Source organism: Periophthalmus magnuspinnatus, chromosome 22, assembly GCF_009829125.3.
Source record: "Periophthalmus magnuspinnatus isolate fPerMag1 chromosome 22, fPerMag1.2.pri, whole genome shotgun sequence".
Taxonomy (NCBI): Eukaryota; Metazoa; Chordata; class Actinopteri; order Gobiiformes; family Gobiidae; genus Periophthalmus; species Periophthalmus magnuspinnatus.
In genome coordinates, this window is record NC_047147.1 from 6,161,799 (window position 1) to 6,181,774 (window position 19,976).

Here is a 19,976-nt window from a genome sequence, read left to right on the forward strand (position 1 = left end):
AAATACCTAAAATCTTCTCACTTTTGCAAAGAAGAAGTATCTTTTTTTTTCCGGAGTATACTTTGCTCTGGAGTATAAGTCGCACCAGCCAAAAAATGCATAATAATGAAGAAAAAACAGATATAAGTCAGATTTTTGGGGGGAAATTTATTTTACAAAATCTGAGACCAAGAACAGACATTTTATCTTTAAAGACAAGTTATAATAATAATAATAATAAAACAGAGAACAACAGGCTGAATATCAGTACATCACGCTAACATAACACATTTATATTTATTCAGCGACATGAAGCACAGACAGAACTGAACACGTGTCTGGTTTAACGTAAGATATTAACAGTTAATCAGATAAATAAAGCAGAAAAAACAAGCAACAAGTTTACTCTGGATCTCACTCCAAATCAATAAATCCATTTAATTCTTCATCCTCTGTGTCACTTCTGAACAACTCCACCAACTTGAGTATAAGTCGCACCCGGACAAACTATGAAAACAAGTTTAATGGCTTATAGTTCGGAAAATATGATGCTCAGGACAAATATTGAGGCCCAAAATATATTATTGAGACAGACCTACTCAGAGCTCAGCATGGTGTTTTGTCATGACGATAAAACTAACAAAAACTTGCATGCTAATGTGCACTTCCTGGCTATCAGACAATAAAACATTCATAATTAGAAGCAAATAGCACACAGTGGACTTATTTTGACCTTAAGAGCTGCTCATACAATACTGTACTAGCTGGAGCAGGACAAATTTTGCTCAATTACATGGGAAAAATTGGGTACAGGGCCATTAAGTACATTTGTGGGAAGATACCAGATAAGTGAAATTGGGACAAAGTGCGAGGAACAGGAGAGAGAGACGGTTATAACTGGAGAAAATTGGGTAAAGGACGTAGCCAAGGAGATGACAGATGTAAGGAGCTACCAGGGAAGCAGCAGTGAATATTTAGCACTGTTTAGTTTCACTCTCGGCTTCTCGAGTATTTCTGTGTGGTTTGGATCTGCCCTCAGGTTAGTGCTGACAGAATATCTCTAGAGTGGATTTGTGAACAAAGATGGAAAACGCTTTTATATTGGCGTGCTGTAAATATATAACATGCATCTCAAGCGTACAAAACAAAATATTTGCTCAGATGGTGGTGGAGTGGAGTGTTGGTCCACTGATCTGAAGGTTAGCGGTTCGAATCCCGCTCTCGACATAAACATCATTGGTTTAGCGGTCACATCCACTGACCCACAGGTTGGCGGTGCGATTCCTGCTCGTCCCCAGTGTCTGAGTACATTGTTGTATGAATGTGCGTGTGAATGGATGAGTGGTTTCATGATATAAAGCGATTTGAGCGTCTTGAAGATGAAAAGCATGTGATCGTTTACAATTTTTGCTTACTCCTTTGTCACTTTCGCACTGGATAAGGTTGGATTAGGAAGGGCATCTGACCTAAAATCCCTTGCAAAACTAATTACAATTCACCCAACATTAGATAACAGATAATTGATCGACTTTGCAATGTTTTTCTTGGACAATTTGAGCCTCGTCGCACATTCATTAAGTGATTTTATCATTCCAGCTGCGTATTGAATTTGACAGTTCGACGTATGTATTTTGCTGCACCAGACACTTTGAAAAGATGCCGCTGTCTTATTACGTTTACACATCTTTAAATCTGTGAAAAGGCAGCACGTACAAGCACATTCACTCATCTGGCAGCGCGATTTTTAATTACATAATCAAAAATGCAAAATAGAGTGTATATTTTCCACACATTTTAACCATTTTCAACCTAAAAAATGCATATAAATATTAGCTTTCTGAATTAGCTGCTTATTCATCCATTTTTATTTTGTTTACCCACAGGTTCAGAATGGTCCCACCCCAAGATGGCGTCCCCCAAGCACAAAACCAAGAAGAAACCGCCCAAAGACAGCATGACCCTCCTGCCGTGCTTTTATTTCGTAGAGGTACGTAACAGCGTGCTTTTATTTTGAAGTATTACCATACAACTGCCCAGTGCCTCATCCTCTGAACACACTGTGACTCACTACTACACTCGAGCCACTCCAGGGATATACGCTCATTTTGTTGTATTTATTTGAGTAAGTGATTACAATTTCATGCATATAAACAACACAATTAGAGTCTTATGGATCGCTAAGTAAATCGAATTCCCCGATAGCAGTTTTAATCTTGTTACTTCGATCCGTGTATGTCCTCTAAACGTCTTGGCGGTTTGTCTGTCCTTAGTAAATCAGGACTAATAAAGTGTCTGTAACTGGGTAAGTGCCAAGGATTTTTGATGTGCTAGTCAGTGGTGGAAAGTAACGAAGTAAAAGTACTGCTCGAGTACAGTATTTTCTGAGCTATAAGTTGCACTTTTTTTCATAGTTTGGCCAGGGGTGTGATTTATATGTGAAATATATGTTTTTTTCTTCATTATTACGCATTTTTTGGCTGGTGCAACTTATACTCAGGAGCGACTTATGATAAAAAACAAAAAACAAAACCTTACTTAAGTATACATTTCACGTATCTGTACTTATGTCGACTTTACAATGGATAGTTTTAATAGTGATTTTATAGTCAGTGGTGCAATGTAACAAAGTAAAAGTACTGCTTGAGTGCTGTATTTTCCGCATTATAGGTCACACTTTTTTCATACTTTGGCCTCAGATGTGATTTATATGTGAAATATATTTTTTTATATGGGAAATTTAAAAGTAAAATGTCTGTTCTTGGTCTCAGATTTTGCTAAATAAATTTCCCCAAAAAATGTGCGACTTATATATGTTTTTTCTTCATTATTATGCATTTTTTGGCTGGTGCGACTTATACTCAGGAGCGACTTATAATAAAAAGAAAATACGGTACTTAAGTATAAATTTTAGGTATCTTTACTTGTCAACTTTAGAATGGATAGTTTTAACTTTTACTTTACTACCTTTGAGAGCAGTATCTGTACTTTCTACTCCACTACATTTATGAACTGGACTGAAAAGTAAAAGTATTCTTTATGATAGTTTCAGATGTGCAGAAAAGGCTGAGGGGTTTAATTTGAACGCTTTCATAGTTTAAGAAAAAAAAAAAAAAAACACAAATAAAAACAGATCGATTCACAAATTTTTTTAGATTTAAAAATACGTGCGAAATACTTTTTACTCTTAAACAGGCACTTTAATACTTTTACGTAATAGATTCTTGCAGATTCTTGATGATACTTTTACTTGAGTATTTTTTGCTCTGGTATCTGTACTTTTACTTAAGTAACAAAATTGAGTAGGAAGTTTTTTAGAACTCAAAATATGCATGAAATACTTTTACTTTTTACTCTTTAAGTACATTTTTAGACGGCTACTTTAATACTCTCAATTAAGTCTTTCAGACGATACCTTTACTTTTGTTTGTCTATTTTTATCTATATTTTTACTTAAATAACAAAATTGAGTACCAATATTTTCCGGAGTATAAATCGCACCAGCCAAAAAATGCATAATAATGAAAGAAAAAAAAACATATTTCACATATAAGTCGCATCTGAGTATAAGTCACACCCCACCAAACTATGAAAAAAGTGTAACTTATAGTCCAGAAAATGCAGTACTTCTTCTACCACTGGTTATACAGTTGAACATTTTGGGCAAAGCAATAACTTCTCTAGGGAGACAAGCACGTGAAGTTATTTTAGATCTCAAAATATGTGTGAAATACTTTAACTTTTTACTCCTTAAGTACATTTTTAAACAGGTACTTTAATACTCTCAGCTAAGTCTTTCAGATGATACTTGGCTATTTTTATCTGTACTTTTATTGAACAAAATTGAGTACTCTATTTTCGAGAGTATAAGTCGCACTGGAGTATAAGTCGCACCAGCCAAAAAATGCATAATATTGACGAAAAAAAGACATATATTTCACATATAAGTCGCAGTAATCTGAGTATAAGTCGCACCCCCGGCCAAACTATGAAAATACGGTACTTCTTCGACCGCTGGTTACACATTTGAACATTTAAGGCAAAGCAATTACTTCTCTAGTGACATAAGCAGGTGGTAAATACATGCAATATTTCCTAAGGATATTTTTTATGTTCAGCTTCCCATCGTGCTGTCGTCCCTGGTGTCCTTGTACTTCCTGGAGCTGACAGATGTGTTGTCCCCGGCGATGGTGGGCTTCCGTTGCTATGACCGCGACCTCTCCATGCCCTACGTGGAGGCGGGCGACGAGCTCATACCTCTACTCATGCTCCTCAGCTTGGCCTTCGCCGGACCGGCCGCTTCGGTGAGTTATAAATACAGAACGAATCGGGAGAGGGAGATCTGATATGTGGCGTAGTGAATGGACTCTGGCGAAAAATGTCAGCAATAGTTTGATTAAAGGAGCGGAGATCTGGTACGGGGCATATCGCGCTGCCTTTAGATGCACAAAAACTGAATCTTTGACCTAGTTCGGATTGAAACGGACGACTAAAACGTACGTAAACATGAAACTTCAAGTCGTGAGCTAAATCGTGGTGTGTTTCCTCTGTCGTAGCTTGTGTCGTTCCATGATTTTGTTGCGCTACGATAAAAAAGAACGTAAAAACTGCCAAAGCTTCGATGTGTTTATCTTTGCTGCAGAAACCCAGAGAGCGTATTACTCGTGGCTGAAGCGTTTCTGCCTTTCCGAAATTAAAACGCTCAAAGTAAAAAAAAGTATTTGCTTATCTGTCTCGCCGTTTTTATTAGAGATTATAGCAACACAGTTTTTTAACGCTAAGTCTTAATTACTAGATGCCCCTGAATGTATCTCCCAGTCTGCAGCTTTTTGGTTCTTCAGAATTAAAAATGTTTATTAAAGAGCCTGTGCATGTGGACATAGTGACTGAGAGGCTGAGGGGGCTTATGGTTTTGCTGCCCTGGTAGAGATTTTGGCTTGATGATGGATGGATGGATGGATGATGACGGAGGGAGTGTAGCAGCAAAAACAATAGAAGGATGCAACTGGCTGATGATGACATTGGTGGCAACGGAAAGTTTCTTGGCTAAATTTAACAAGATAATCAACAATAGTCATTTTAATAATTACAGCTAACAGTAGCTTCAAATGGAGAAGTTCAACTGCAAATGTAAAGACTCAAGACACTGGAAACTTAGTACAGTTGTCTCTCGCTATATCGCGGTTCACCTTTCGCGGCCTCGCTGTTTTGTGGAATTTTTTTGTGTAATTTTACATGCTTTTTTTAAACATGCATTGTGTTCTTCGTCCTGATTGGCTGTTGGACTGTAGACCATTGTCCATCAGTCTCCTCCGTGCTGTGTCTCCTGTACAGTACAGAATGTGTTCAGACAAATTTACATAAACGTTGGATCGCAGTGTGACTCTGAAGTGCTGTGTGTTTGCGATTTGTTTTCTCCTCGACAAAACCCACAATGTCGATGAAACGTTCTGCAACGACAAAGACGCCTACGAAGGTTTGAACTTTGAGAGAGTTTAAACAAGAGAGAAATGTGAGAAAATGTTAATGTCTGTGTGAGAAAAGTGTATGAAGTGTGTGGTGAGGGGTTTTACAGCAAAAAACATATAGAATAATAAGCTGATACTTCATGGATTTCGCCTATTGCGGGTTATTTTTAGAACGTAACCCCCATGATAAACGAGGGACCACTGTAATGTTTAAAGAGGGCGTATTATGCTAAATCAACTTTTTGGAGCTTTCTAACATGTTATAACATTGTTCCCTCATCAAAAACATGCCTGCAGTGGTTTATATGTCGTCCATGCACGTTTGAGTAATTTAGCGTTCTCTCCTGAGCCCAAACCAATCCCTCCTTATGGTTCGCTGTAAGACTTGTCCAACGCTCCGCCTGTAAGCCCACGTCATCCATGCTCCCACACGACAGTTCTCCATAAATTTACAAAAGCACGATACAAAACAATACACAGCTTTACAAACCTGATGTGATGCGCAGCAGTTTCATTAGCAGAACGCAAGCTGATTGTAATTTGATTGCGCTGTGAAAGTGGAGCGACTTTTGAGCGTCTCAGAGCGTCAAAAACAAACTGAAACTTCTAAAACATGTTAATACATTGTTTTCGTCAAATTTAGCATTTTCAAAACAATTAAATGTGACATGGTGAGCAAAATATGTTATGTGTTAGCAGTTAATACCCCATAAAACTCAAATATCCACCCTCTTTAAAATGCACCAAATGAATGCGGGGACTTACGTAGATCTATAATTTAGTTCATAATTTAAACAGAATCCTTTGCAGACACAGCCAAAACACAAAGTACTGGAAGCGTTGTCTGGTGGTGTCACGTTGAGTGGAGGTTTACGAGAACAAAAACCACAGACTTTGCGGTTCAGTGACCCCGTGTCTGCTACGTCCGTGAGGATCCTTTGGGAGATGCTAACACAGGCTACTACATTACTCTGCAAACAAGATGTGGAGAAAGTGTATGTAACTCGGCTGTTAAAAAAGTAAATGAAAGATATGGAGAAATATAGGTTTATATATTTTTAGGAAGGCAAAGATTAGATGAGACCTGTAATGTTTGTGTGGATCATCACTGGCTGTTTACGGGCACCACAATAATCTGATCATTTTCTGATTTCTGGAGTACGTCTGATGAGCGTAATCTGACTTTGGTTTGACTCCTGACACTTGTACATGTTTTGACAAGTTAAATAATGCAGAAAACGTCAAACTAAGGTGGCGTCAAGTCAAAAACTGAAGAGAACATGTGCAAGATGGAAAGAGTTTTATTAAAAAATGTCATTATACTTTGTCCAATTACTCAAAAAAGCGTTTTTAATTATGGTAACATGTTTTTATACAGCGCCTTTTCACCTTCAAGTCACTCAAAACGCTTTACATCAAGGAACAACTCACAGATTCATTTATGGGAGCTGGAATTGCACCGCCAAATTATGCGTCAGCGGATCTGATCTGTGATGCTTATGTCGAGAGCGGGATTCGAACCGGCAACCTGCAGATCAGCGGACAAACACTGCGAGTTTTTTTTTATTTTTTTTTATTTCATTACACCACCAATTAACGGAGACATCGCAAAGTGTTTTTAATTATCAGATTTCGCATGTAAAAACACATCACAAATGACCTAATTATTGGGTTAATCGAATTTTGTCATTGTTTATATCAATGAAACAGATGAAATAACAACTCTGAGTAAATATACATGTCATTTAAAAATAAGAATATCAGCACACACTAGCTTTTGTTCACATCCTTTAAAACGGGATATTTTGTTGTTGCTTCAGATGGAGAAGTATAATTGCAAATATAAAGGCTCAAAGCGCAGCATATTCAACAAAGAGGAGGTATTACGCAAAATTTGGATGCTTTTTGGAGCATTCTACCATATTATAACATTGCTCACTCAACAAAAACAAGCCTGAAGCAATGTTATATACGAGGGTCATTCAATAAATAAGGTGAATTTTTTGGTATAAGGACTTTTAATACAGTTAGAAGCTTACTTTTTTGTTGTTGTTGTTGTTGTTTTACTTGTTTTTCACATGGATTTAATTTCTTTTGCAGATAAAATAAAAAAAAACTTTGAGAGTTTTGGCGATTAACAAAGATGTCCGACCAAGAAGCTCCAGGATTGAACAGCGGTCAGTTATCAAGTTTTTGGTTGCTGAAGGTGCAAACCCGTTGAAATTCATAGGAGAATGTCAACTGTGTATGGTGCCACGTGTTTCAGCCAAAAAAATGTCTACAAGTGGCTAAATTGTTTAAAGAAGGACGGAGCAGTGTTGAGGATGAAGGCCTGGGAGGCTACAGACGTGAGGTCTCCTGAGGTGATCGAACCAGACACAGTTGACATTCTCCTATGAATTTCAACGGGTTTGCGCCTTCAGCAACCAAAAACTTGATGACCGCTGTTCATTCCTGGAGCATGCTTCTTGGTTGGCCATCTTTGTTAATCGCCAAAACTCTCAAAGTTTTTTTTTTTTTTTTTATCTGCAAAAGAAATTAAATCCATGTGAAAAACAGGTACAAAAAAAAAAAAAAGTAAGCTTCCAACTGTATTAAAAGTCATGATACCGAAAAATTCGCCTTATTTATTGAATGACCCTCGTATATGTCATCCATGCATGTTTGAGTAATTTAGCGATCTCTCTCGAAAGCGTCCTTGGAAGCTGTACGTTTAGCCACACGCGTACGTCATCCACGCTCCCGCACGATAATTCTCCGTAAATATACGAAAACAAGACGCACAACTATACACTACAGCTTCACAAACCTGATCGGATGTGTAGTAATTTCATCAGCGAGCAACTTTCGACTCAGATCCTCGTTGTTTGCATACGCCGACAATCTCCAACGCGACGTCAAAGCAAATCTGCGTCCGCAATCGATGGACACGCCGATAATTACTCACCTGACATTGCAATAAACAGCAGAGGTCTTAGAATCAATGCGCACATTCAGTCCCGCACTGGTCCTATCCATCAGAGCCATAGAAACGTACAGGGCTCTCCAGCACTCATCTATCACACCCATTCAGAGTGATTAGGGCTCGATAGCACCCAGCCCCTGCCGCATTGGGACACTTTATCTCACTGTAGAGCGGCCGACGCCTCTAACGTTACAGTAATCCTGTCACGTCACCACATTAGTATTCAAAACATATGCAGATTATCAAGAAACAGCTATTTTTGTGCAATAACGTTCTTATCTTTCAGTCGTTTTGTCTGTTTTTGTAGATATCTTTCAGTTCCTGGTCTGTTTTATTGCGTGCACACTATTGTCACTACTGTATTGGCGCTTTAGCGTGTGTTAAAGCTGCCCTCTGTAACTTTCTGGTGAGGGTCGATCGTTTGGTTGACTGCAGATCTGATTGTTTGCCTTGAATGTTCTACACTGTGTCGATAAACCTGCCTGTTTTTATTCAATTACTGTGGAGCATCGGTGAAGCAATAACAATTCCATATAAACATGAAATCAATTAGTTTTATTGTCTTATTTATCTGGCTGTATCTTTGAGTAAATAACAATAAATTTAATAATAGTTGGTGTTTGTGTCCACAGATCATGGTCGGGGAGGGGGTCATGTACTGTATGCAGTCCAGACTCAAGTCCTGTCCCAAGTCCGAGAGCAGCATCAACGCTGGAGGCTGCAGCTTCAACTCGTTTCTGAGGAGAACGGTTCGATTTGTAGGTGAGTGGGATTTTAATTCTCGAACTTTTACAACATTTAAATTCAAATGTTGCAGAGTTTGACTGACTTACTTTACTTGTGCCTTTCAAGTTGGCCCTTATATGTTCATATGTTGTTTTTTTTCTTTATCTATTATCTGTAACAGGTATAATTTTGTGTGTTTTTGTTGGCTTGCAAGAAAAAATACATAGAAAAATCACTTATTGAATTGAAAACAAAAAAATAAATCCCTCCAATTTACATTAATCTATTGTGTGACATAATGAAACATGTCCAACTAGAAAAAAAATGAATTAATTAATTTGAACTTAGAGGGAAAGTGGACATTTTTCACCTGACATGGGATGTGTTTCTGAAGTACTTTGACAAACAGGTGAATATTCAAGTATAGAGTATGTTACCTGAGCCCCCCTCCTTTATTTTTTTTTACTTTTTTTTATTTTTTTTATTTATTTATTTTATTTTACTAATTAACTTACTTACTAATTGCTCCTCTGGCATGCCCAGGCCAACATTGTAAATAAGAAATTGTTCTTAATGATTTGCCTGGTAAAATAAAGGTAAAATAAATAAAAATAAATAACTTTATTATATGTGTATTGCTTTGTATATTATTATTATTATTATTATTATTATTATTATTATTATTATTATTATTATTATTATTATTATTATTATTATTTATTTATTTATTTATTTATTTATTTTAATTTGTTTTACTAATTTATTTTATTAAATGCCTGCTGCCTTATTCATGTAATTACTTTATATATTGATTTCATCTTTAGTTCATTAATTTATTTTTATTATGTCTTGTCTTATCATTTATGTAATTACTTTGTATATTGATCTTATTATTATTATTATTATTATTTTATTTTTTCTACTTTACCTATTAAAAACTTTAATAAAAAACAAAAAAAAACAGAAAAATAAGAGGTGGTGAAGTAAAACAGCAGCATTTTGACCTGTAGCTTCTCTGACTGTTATTGGCAGAAGCATTTCAGCCAATTACCGGTCACCAATTATTTATAATTTTGAGGTGATGTCATTTTTAGCCAATGATCTCTTAACGCGAGGCTCAGTCCATTTGATCCGCAGGACTCTGGGCTGTAAAATAAACTAATTCAGCATGTCATGAATGTGTAACAGGAATGATACAACCATTTATGTGAAATATCTCCGGGCAAAGTGCGAGCTTTGAAGTGAAAACATGATTAAGATTTTTTTCACGGAAAGGTTTCATAACTCGAGGATGTTGAAGTGAACCCGGGAGCCAAGCGCAGGTGCTCGGAATTAACCGGCTCAATATGGAGACGCCACCAGAGGATTTCAGCTCATTTACTGCAACAGCTCCTCATTTTCCCATCATGCTTTGTGTGTGTCCCTCAGGTGTGCATGTGTTCGGTCTCCTGGCGACGGCCCTGGTGACAGATGTCATCCAGTTGGCCACCGGGTACCACGCCCCTTTCTTCCTCACCGTGTGTCAGCCCAATTACACGGCTCCGGGCGTGTCATGTGACAACAACGCCTACGTGACACAGGACATCTGCATGGGCAAGGACCTGTACGCCATCATGTCCGCCAGGTGAGGAGAACAAGCTTAATGTGTCTGTGAAAAAGTCTGAAAGGTTTTGAAAGACTGTACTGTGTTATTTTAAAGGAGAACTGCAACTTTTCTGGTGGAGGGTTCGCCACCTGCTCTTATTTCTTTGTCTGAAATGTTCTACAGCTTATTGCATTAAACTAAAACTAACTAAAACTTAAATCTAGACAGCATTTATTCAGTTCTGTCAGGGGTGTCCAAACTTTTCTCATTATGGGCCACATATAAAAACACAAACAAAGCTGAGGGTTGATTGTTTGGGCCATAAGTTGGTCGCCAACACTGTAAATACTTCAAATCTGTGTTATTATTATAAGTTAGACTGAACCACTAGACCTTTATTCACGCTCACATCCTCAATTTGACACATTAAATATTTGATATGAGCTTGTTAAAGTAGATTTTCAGAAATGTACAGTAAAAAGTACTGTTTTAGGTAGTATGGGCCAAGAAAAATTAGTCTGAGGGCCCCATTTAGCCCCTGGGCCACAGTTTGAACATGCCCGAGTTATGTTATTTCAAACAGTCTGTCTTGAAAAACATGCAGATCTGTGGACAGGGGTTCATCTGTCCACAGATCTGACTCAAGACTTTGCTCAGTGTGCCACATGCTTGGAAATAGTTTAATGCTTTAATGTTACACAGAGCAGCTTTAAATAACTGGTTGGATTTTTGACGTTTTGATATGAATAGTTCAACGTAGTACTATGCTTCAGTTTGTTTTTTTTAACCTCTTTGCAAATATACAACTGTAAAACTAATACTTTTGTTATCTGCCGCCCTCTGCTGGTGACAATGAGAAGGACAGATGTTGAAATGACTAATTAGCAGCACTGCTATTAGCAACCTGACATTAAAAGACAACTCCTATATGCTTTAAATCACTATTGCTTCTATTATAAGTTGTATTACCTTTGTTTAAGTGTTTTTTTTATGGAAAATATAATGATACTGTAATGATAAACAGGGCAACAGCAGAAAAACGAATGAGAGCAGCGGGATCCCATCTTATTAGAGCGGATACAGAGATAATCCAGCCTGAATGAACAGGTTTGCGTTGCTCTAGTTCTCATCGGATAAATTACCCATAATCCACAGGTCTTAAAGCAACTGCAACAACTGGCCCATTAAAAATACATCAGTGAAATTAACATACACCTCTATTAATCGTAATCGCGTAATCGAAAGTGAACGTTTGACACATTACATTACAAGCAGATGTATTTTTCCAAATGATTTTATGCTTTATTTTTATTTACACTAAACAACTTCCCTTTTCTCTGTCCTCAGGAAAACCTTCCCGTCCCAGCATGCGACACTGTCGGGCTTTGCTGCTGTCTATATCTCCGTAAGCGATCGTTGTTTAATACTTTGCAACATCTGTGTCTTCCAAAAAAAAAAAAAAATCTTGTGGCTGTACTTAAGCTTTACATGGGGCTCACTGTTAAAAATGGACAGATGGTGGAGTTGGTAACTAAAATATAAGATGTAGAGGCAGGAGTGACGGATTTCTCTCACTCTTTTTGGGCGACAGGAGCTCAGTTGGTGAAACGTTTGTCCACAGATGTGAAGGTTGGCGTTTCAATTCCCGCTCTCGACATAAACATCTTAACCCACGTCGCCTCCAGTGTCTGTGTGAATTGTTGTGTGGTTTTCTTCATGTAAAGTGTCTTGAAGATGGAAAAAGCGCTGTATAAAAACGTGACCACTGACCATATCTATCTATAGGGGTGAAGAGTGAGGGGAGACATTCAGTAAAAAGACATAATGTGGTTATAGAGTATGGAATTTTAGGTAGAAGAGAGAGGTGTTTCACAATTGGTAAGGCAAGGCAAGTTTGTTTGTATAGCACAATTCGTATACAAAAAGAGCTTTACAGAATAAAAAAAGATGTTAAAATCACAATACAACAAATCAAAACATAAATACACTGGTCCGTCGTTTATCGCTGGGGTTACGTTCTAAAAATAACCCGCAACAGGCGAAATCCCTGAAGTATCAGCTTTATTTTTTACAATTATTCTATATGTTTTTGGCTGTAAAACCCCTCACCACACACTTTATACACTTTTCTCACACAGGCATTTACATTTTCTCACATTTCTCTCTTGTTTAAACTCTCTCAAAGTTCAAACCTTCGTCAGCGTCTTTCTCGGTGCAGAACGTTTCATCGACATTGTGGGTTTTGTCGGGGAGAAAACAAATTGCAAACGTACAGCACTTCAGAGTCACACTGCGATCCGACGTTTATGTAAATTTGTCTGAACACATTCTGTACTGTACAGGAGACACGGCACGGAGGAGACTGATGGACAATGGTCTACAGTCCAACAGCCAATCAGGACGCAGAACACAATGCACGTTAAAAAAGCATGTAAAATTGCACACAAAAAATCAGCGAGACCACGAAAGGTGAACCGCGTTATAGCGAGGAACAAGTGTAATCACAAATAATCATCATAAAATTAACACTAAAGAAGAAAAGTGCAGAATAAAAACCTTTCAGTCGTATAATATCGTACAATAAAGATAAATTAATGTATTTTCTTCAGTTGTTAAGGGTTTATAACCATGGGGCTTAGACAGAGTATAACAAATTCTCTTCCCTCAGACGCTGATTGCAAAAGAAAATACAATTCTGTCAACTGGACAAAATATCAAGCGACAGAATCCCACTTTCTTTTGCCTTCGAAACTACCTGGAAATTGGACCGCTAACCACTCCACCGCCAATCCTCGCACTTGTGTCTGAAGTACCCTCATTAGACGGGATGGATTTGTCACTGCGTAATGTTAAAAAGTCATTATTTGGCTTTTGGGAGTTTGTGGTTTTTCCCTTGCAGACAGTCCCTGGACCAGTTCCTATTAAAAGTGTAAAACTAGACTGCAACTTCAGACTCTGCTACATTTCTTCAGTATTAAATAAGCGCTGACAGTCGCAATATGTGGACTGCGTGTCATCTTTTTCCGGCCGCACACACTAACCAGGCCCCTCCGGCTCCTATAAGCAGCTACCGGCCTCATCACCCCGTGTGCTCTTATTAAAACTCATGATTTCAGTCTCGTTGCTATGGTTACGGGTTGTCAAAATTCAGCCGAAGTACCCAAAACTTATCTCGCTTTACATACAGCGCGACGCCGTGGGATTTTGTAAAAGCGGAAAGGCGCAAATGGCCTCCCCCACCCACCCCCCACCCACCCCCCACCCACCCCTCCTTCCCGTTTACACTGGAGAGATTGACAAGCTAGTTAAATTTCCGTGCATAGGCTGCGTCTCCGTCCGTCATCCGTCCTTCACCTCCTTATGTAATTGAACAGCGGTGCGGCCTGAATGTAAATATGTGTTCTCTTCCTTTTTTGCGCCTGTGAGATTTTAATCTACAGATGGCAAGTGTTATGTAAGAGGAGAAAAACATAAACTTTAAGGTCTTATATTACGCAAAAAATGACTCTTGTGAGATTTAAATCATGTTAAAATGCTGTTAGCTCATCAAAAACAGACCTGAAGTTGTGTTTTGTTTCATTCATACATGTTTGAGCGATCCTTTTTTATTAGTCTGTCTATATCTCCAAAGCTCAAAATGCTCCGTTCCACCTTGTGATGTCATCAAGTGGTATTTTTTTTTCAAGTAAACAGCTCCTTTTACCTTTAATTCAGTTGAGATTGGCAATTCCAGCGCTAAAATCATCCAGATGATTCTAGAAATGAAGGTGTGTGGAGTTTAAAAACACAGTGGAGCACTTCCTGTATTACAACATGATGACATCACAAGGTGGAACAGAGTGTTTTTAGTTTCAGAGAAGAGCTCAGTCTAAATATGTAGGGTGATTGTGTTCGATTATTCTACAAAAACCTGGGTTCGATGTCAGTTCTTTGTCTCATTTTTCATTTGACTACGCTCACAATATTGAAATAATGATTAAAGTGTGTTTTTATTGTAGCGTGTATGCATTTTAGACTCAGGCGTTGCTCAAATCGCTCTAAAAATAGATTGAATAAGCTGTGGCGGCAATCAAAGAAAGCAGCATTTAAAAATAGCATCGTTTTTCAAAGTCAGTTTACATGTGATGACGGCAATGAAAGAAAAAGGCTTAAGGAGACAAACCAATACTAAAATCTGTCATAAAGTGTTTTGAGTGTTTTCTTTTTAATATATCTATCATTTAGTGGTGTTATGGTTAAACTTGCTTGTAAAATGTAACCTCATAATGCATGGAAAGTACTCAGTGTCCTACAGGTTTACACTGAGACTATGGCGGAATAAGAAATCTTTATTTGAATAATATGATAATACATACATTTAATTTTTGAGGTAAATTGTCTCAAATAACGTTGTTGGTTTAAATCTCACTTTCCACCATAAACTTACTTCATTATATTTATGTCGTAAAGACTGACAGGGGCAGTAGTCTTGGAGCGGGTTGTGGGTCGCAGGGTCAGAGGCTGGGGTGTTCGTACCGGACGTGGAGAGCTGGGTCGGAGACGGAGGTGCAGGGTAGTTCCGAGGAGCGGATTCATGGTGGATAGACGAGGAAGTAAACCGGAGCGTGACGTGAAGATGACAACATGATCTGGCCCGGAGTGTTGGATCCTCAGTCCTTTTCTACTCGCAGGTGGAGGCGTGCGGAGGTGGTGCCAGAGTCTCCGCCCAGCTCCAGGCTCAAACACAGAAGGGAGGGGGGAAACAGCACAGAACACACACACACACACACACAATCCTGACAATTTATGATAATACAAGAAGCAAACAATATTTTTTCACACCTATAAGGGCCAACGTTAGAATATGGGAGGCCAACATAGTTTGAGAAACACTGATACTTCCACAATCACTCGCTGCTGTAGTACATTTCTGACACACGATCCAGCCTGATGCTCTTCCTCGTTGTACTAAACATTTATTTGTCTCTGCAGATGTACTTCAATGCCAGCATCAGCAGCACCACTAAGCTCCTGAAGCCGTTGCTGGTGTTTGGGTTCTGCATGGCGGCGGGGCTGGCCGGGCTGACGCAGATCACGCAGCACCGCAGTCACCCCATCGACGTTTATGTGGGGTACCTCATCGGAGCGGGCATTGGAGTTTATCTGGTCAGTACTGGAAGAAAGGATTCACTGCAATTCCCTGTTTTTGAAAGAACTGGGATTAGTTCTGTGAAATTTGCCATATTAAGGCCTGTTTTTGTTGTTTTTTTTAATTCTGACCTGATTCCAGTTCACTTTTAAACTACAGACTTTATAGAATGTGTCACTTGTCACAACCTATTGGACATTTGACAGTTTACAGTATGTTTTTTTATGGTTTTGCATAGGCAGAAGCTCAGAGTCAGCCCTCAGACATGTGACACTGTCTAACTACGTCCAAATAGACTGGGGATGTTTGGCTGTCACTAAACGGAGCTATTGTATTTTTCTCACACAATCACAGCATGTGTTAACAAATGCCTTGTTTGTTTCATCACTTTGATTAGCTTCCACGCTTCTCTCTCTATGTTTTTTTTTTTTTTGGCAGCCTATATATAGCTGCTTCTATTATGGAAGGGGCATGAGAGAGGGAAGGAATAATCCGATAAGAAATAGCTGGAACAATTTCTGAGTTCAAATTAAGAAAACTTGTCTTAGCCATTAGGCACGCTTTCTTCTCTCTCTCATAGACCTCTTTTCTGCAGCGCTTCCTCCCATCGTTACAGAGCAGAGTGCTTCATGTTGACCACACACTGCACAGCAGAGGGGAGCGCTGCCTGTTTATGCATTTGCTGTAAATGAAAAGGAGAAGCATTTACCCTCCCACAGATGGAGAGGCTTTCATGCTTGTGTCGTGTCTTAACGTGGTTATTTCTCCCTCTCTGTGTAGGCAGTGTATGCAGTGGGGAACTTTAAAGCCTCAGAGGAGGACGCTCCGTGTGTCTCCCGACTGTCCCTGTCCCAGCAGAAGGACCTTCGGGTGCTGAGTCAGCGCGGGCATGACTCCCTGTACAGAAAGACCCCGCGGGCGTCTGAGAGCAGAGAGGAGCTGGGGGCCGGGCTCGGGGCCGGGGGCCGCAGTAAAGTCCGCAGAGAGAAGGCGTCTTTGGCCTCTCTGAAAAGGGCCAGTGCTGACGTGGAGCTACTGGCCACCAGGGGGCCCATGGGAAAGGAAACCATGGTGACATTCAGTAACACCTTACCCCGAGTTGCCAATGGCAACAGCCCCATCTCACCTTCAGATGAGCCAATCCCTACACAGCGTCACATGACCTTCCACGTGCCCTATGACTCCCAGAGGTCACGGCAGCTTGTGTCGGAGTGGAAGCAGAGGTCCCTGGAGCTGCGGAGTCAGAGCTCTCGAGAGGACGAGGATGGTCCTGACAGAACTGATGGTGATGAAGGAGCAGCAGGAGACTCCGAACAGGCCATGCCCTCCTCCCTCTACCCCACAGTACAAGCTAAAGGCAGCGCCACTCCAACACCTCCCCGCGTCGCCATGGCTCCACCATTGGTCCACATCCCTGAAGAGGCCACTCGGCCACCTCCCGTCTCTCCAAAGAGCGCTAAGACACGAGCGAAGTGGCTGTCGCTCCAGGAGGGGGGAGGGGGGAAGGAGCCAAGCCCCGGGCCCATTGCTGTCTCCACTCCCAGAGTCCCCAACACCCAGCCCAGCCAGCCGCCCAGCCAGCAGCGAGTCACGCAGGTGATCATTAAATGAGCACTTCAAATCACAAACATCAGCTACTATAGATTTTCAATGTAATATCACATGGCACGCAGCCAACTGTAAGATATACAGTTCAAGCAGGAGGCGTGCTGCTGCCAAATACTTCTTACCTGTGATTAATGTTGTTTATAAAACATACACGCAACAACATGAAGGTGGCATTTCACTAATGAGTTTTCAATGCACTGCTATGCTGCTACTGGATTTCTAAAATGAATTATAGGTGATGATGTGTAAGCCATTGCCTTAAGTGTTGACCAAGCCAATTAGTCGATTGTGCAGTCTGTTACAGGATCACTTTTCTCACCTTGTAAAATCTGCTGGCAAAGCACAGGCTGCATCAGGCCCAGGGGAACTGTGAAAAAAGCATCACAATATACCATTAGATACCGACCTAAAATAACCTGCAGCTATCCACCGTATAATCCTGTTGTGTGCAGAGGAGAACACAACGTATTTTGAATCCAAAGTTGAAGCAGCAGTTTAAGTTTAGTTATGAAAAATAAAACATTGGCTTAAACTCATATTTACTGTATGTTTTTCCAGGTCATAGCGATGTCCAAACAGCAGGGCTCTGAGGGCTCCTCATCTGGAGGTGGTTCTTCCTGCTCGGAGTCTCCGTACTACCGCATCCCCTCGGACCGGGACAGCTGCAGTGGGAGTAACCCGGGGAGCATCGCCGGGAGTGGGAGCATTGTCACCATAGACGCCCACGCCCCCCATCACCCCGTTGTCCGAGTGTCCGCCCCAAATGGGAAGCCCTGGGAGTGGAGGAACACCATCAGCGGCAACATGATCAGCACCGACCCGTCTGGAGACAAGCACCGTGGAGCTCTGCAGCGCCAGGACAACGTGGGCCAGTATCGGGATTACAGGACGCTCCCAGTCAAAACGGACTCCCACCCCTCCTCCACCGGGGGCAGTGTAGAGGCCCCACCTGAACCTCCGGCGTTACCTACCTCTCCTTCTCCTCTACCTCCCCCTCCTCAGCTGTCGTCCTCCCCGCTCCCTCCTCCTCCCTCTCCATCGCCAATACCCCCACCACCCCCTCATTCCGGCTCCTCCCACATGCCACCACCTCCTCACCCTAGCTCCACCCACTCACACTCAGGCTCCTCCCATTTGCCCCCACCTCCTCAATCGAGCTCCTCCCACACCCCTCCCCCTCCTCACTCAAGCTCCTCCCACATCCTCCCTCCACCACCCCACTCTACCTCCACCCACATGCCACCGCCTCCTCACCCTAGCTCCGCCCATTTGCCCCCGCCCCATCACTCAAGCTCGTCCCACAGCCCTACCCCACCCCACTCTAGCTCCTCCCATATGCCTCCCCCACCACATCATAGCTCCACACACTCACACCCAAGCTCCTCCCACAGCCCTACCCCGCCCCACTCAAGCTCCTCCCACATGCCTCCTCCACCACACCATAGCTCCTCCCACCCCCACTCAAGCTCCTCCCACAGCCCTACCCCGCCCCACTCAAGCTCCTCCCACATGCCTCCTCCACCACACCATAGCTCCTCCCACCCCCACTCAAGCTCCTCCCACAGCCCAACCCCTCCCCACTCAAGCTCCTCCCACATGCCACCCCCACTGCACCACAGCTCCTCCCACAGCCCTACACCTCCGCACTCAAGCTCCTCCCACCTGCCACCCCCACCACACCACAGCTCCTCCCACATGCCTCCACCCCCGCTCCCTACCTCATCTCCCCTCCTACCCCCTCCACCCAGCTCCTCATCCTCCTCAATGCCCTCGCAGTCTTCCAAAATACCCCCTTCACCGCGCCTGCCCTCCCACATGCACCACCCCTCTCACTCCATGCCCCCACCTCCCCACCCCTCCGCCCACATGCCCCCTCCCCCTCTTCCTGCCTCATCGCACTATCACCCTTCTCAACTCCCGCCACCCAAAATGTCCACTTCTCCTCACCCGTCCTCCCAAATGCCCCCGCCCCCTCACCCCTCCACCCTTTTGCCCCCTCCGCCTCACCCTGACCTGCTCATGGACAGCCACAGCCAGGCGATGTCCCGCTCCTCCACGTTGCCACGGCGACCGTCCGGCTCTGCTCGAAGCCACACGGAGCAAGAACACTACTACAAGACGCTGCAGAACGAGCGGATGTTATAGTAAATCTGAACCGAGACGTTTATGGCTGTGTCATTTTTTATACAGAGAAAATCGAACAATTGACAAAGACGTTCAGTGTTTGGAAAACCAATATCAGCTTTATTTAAAATGTGAAATTGAAGAGACTGAAGCAAACCACTATTGGGAGGTCAGGCAGCGCATTCACAGCTGGAGATCAGGTTCTGCCCACAGCCCGGACACTCACTGGGACTCGCCAAGACCGGGACGTCAAGTAGCATCAATAATTACAAAGTTTACCCCCGTTTTTTCCCCAAATTCCCCTTGAAAAAAAACAGGAAATTCAGGCACGTACACGCTTCTTCACGTGTAGCGCCACTGCTTAAAAAAACAAACGCAACACTTCATACCCCAATG

At 41.6% G+C, this 19,976-nt stretch overlaps 1 protein-coding gene across 1 annotated transcript; it reads left to right on the plus strand.

Moving 5' to 3' along the window:
- Window positions 1-1,879: 1,879 nt before the first annotated feature.
- LOC117390718 (phospholipid phosphatase-related protein type 3-like) lies at window positions 1,880-19,601 on the plus strand. The gene is made up of 10 exons (XM_055231364.1): window positions 1,880-1,966; window positions 4,095-4,280; window positions 9,042-9,171; window positions 10,564-10,759; window positions 12,068-12,125; window positions 15,692-15,865; window positions 16,629-17,444; window positions 18,015-18,541; window positions 18,662-18,888; window positions 19,396-19,601. Exons 1-10 carry the CDS (start codon window positions 1,886-1,888, stop codon window positions 19,599-19,601), a joined length of 2,601 nt encoding a protein of 866 aa, XP_055087339.1. The 5' UTR covers window positions 1,880-1,885.
- The last annotated feature ends 375 nt before the right edge of the window (window positions 19,602-19,976 follow it).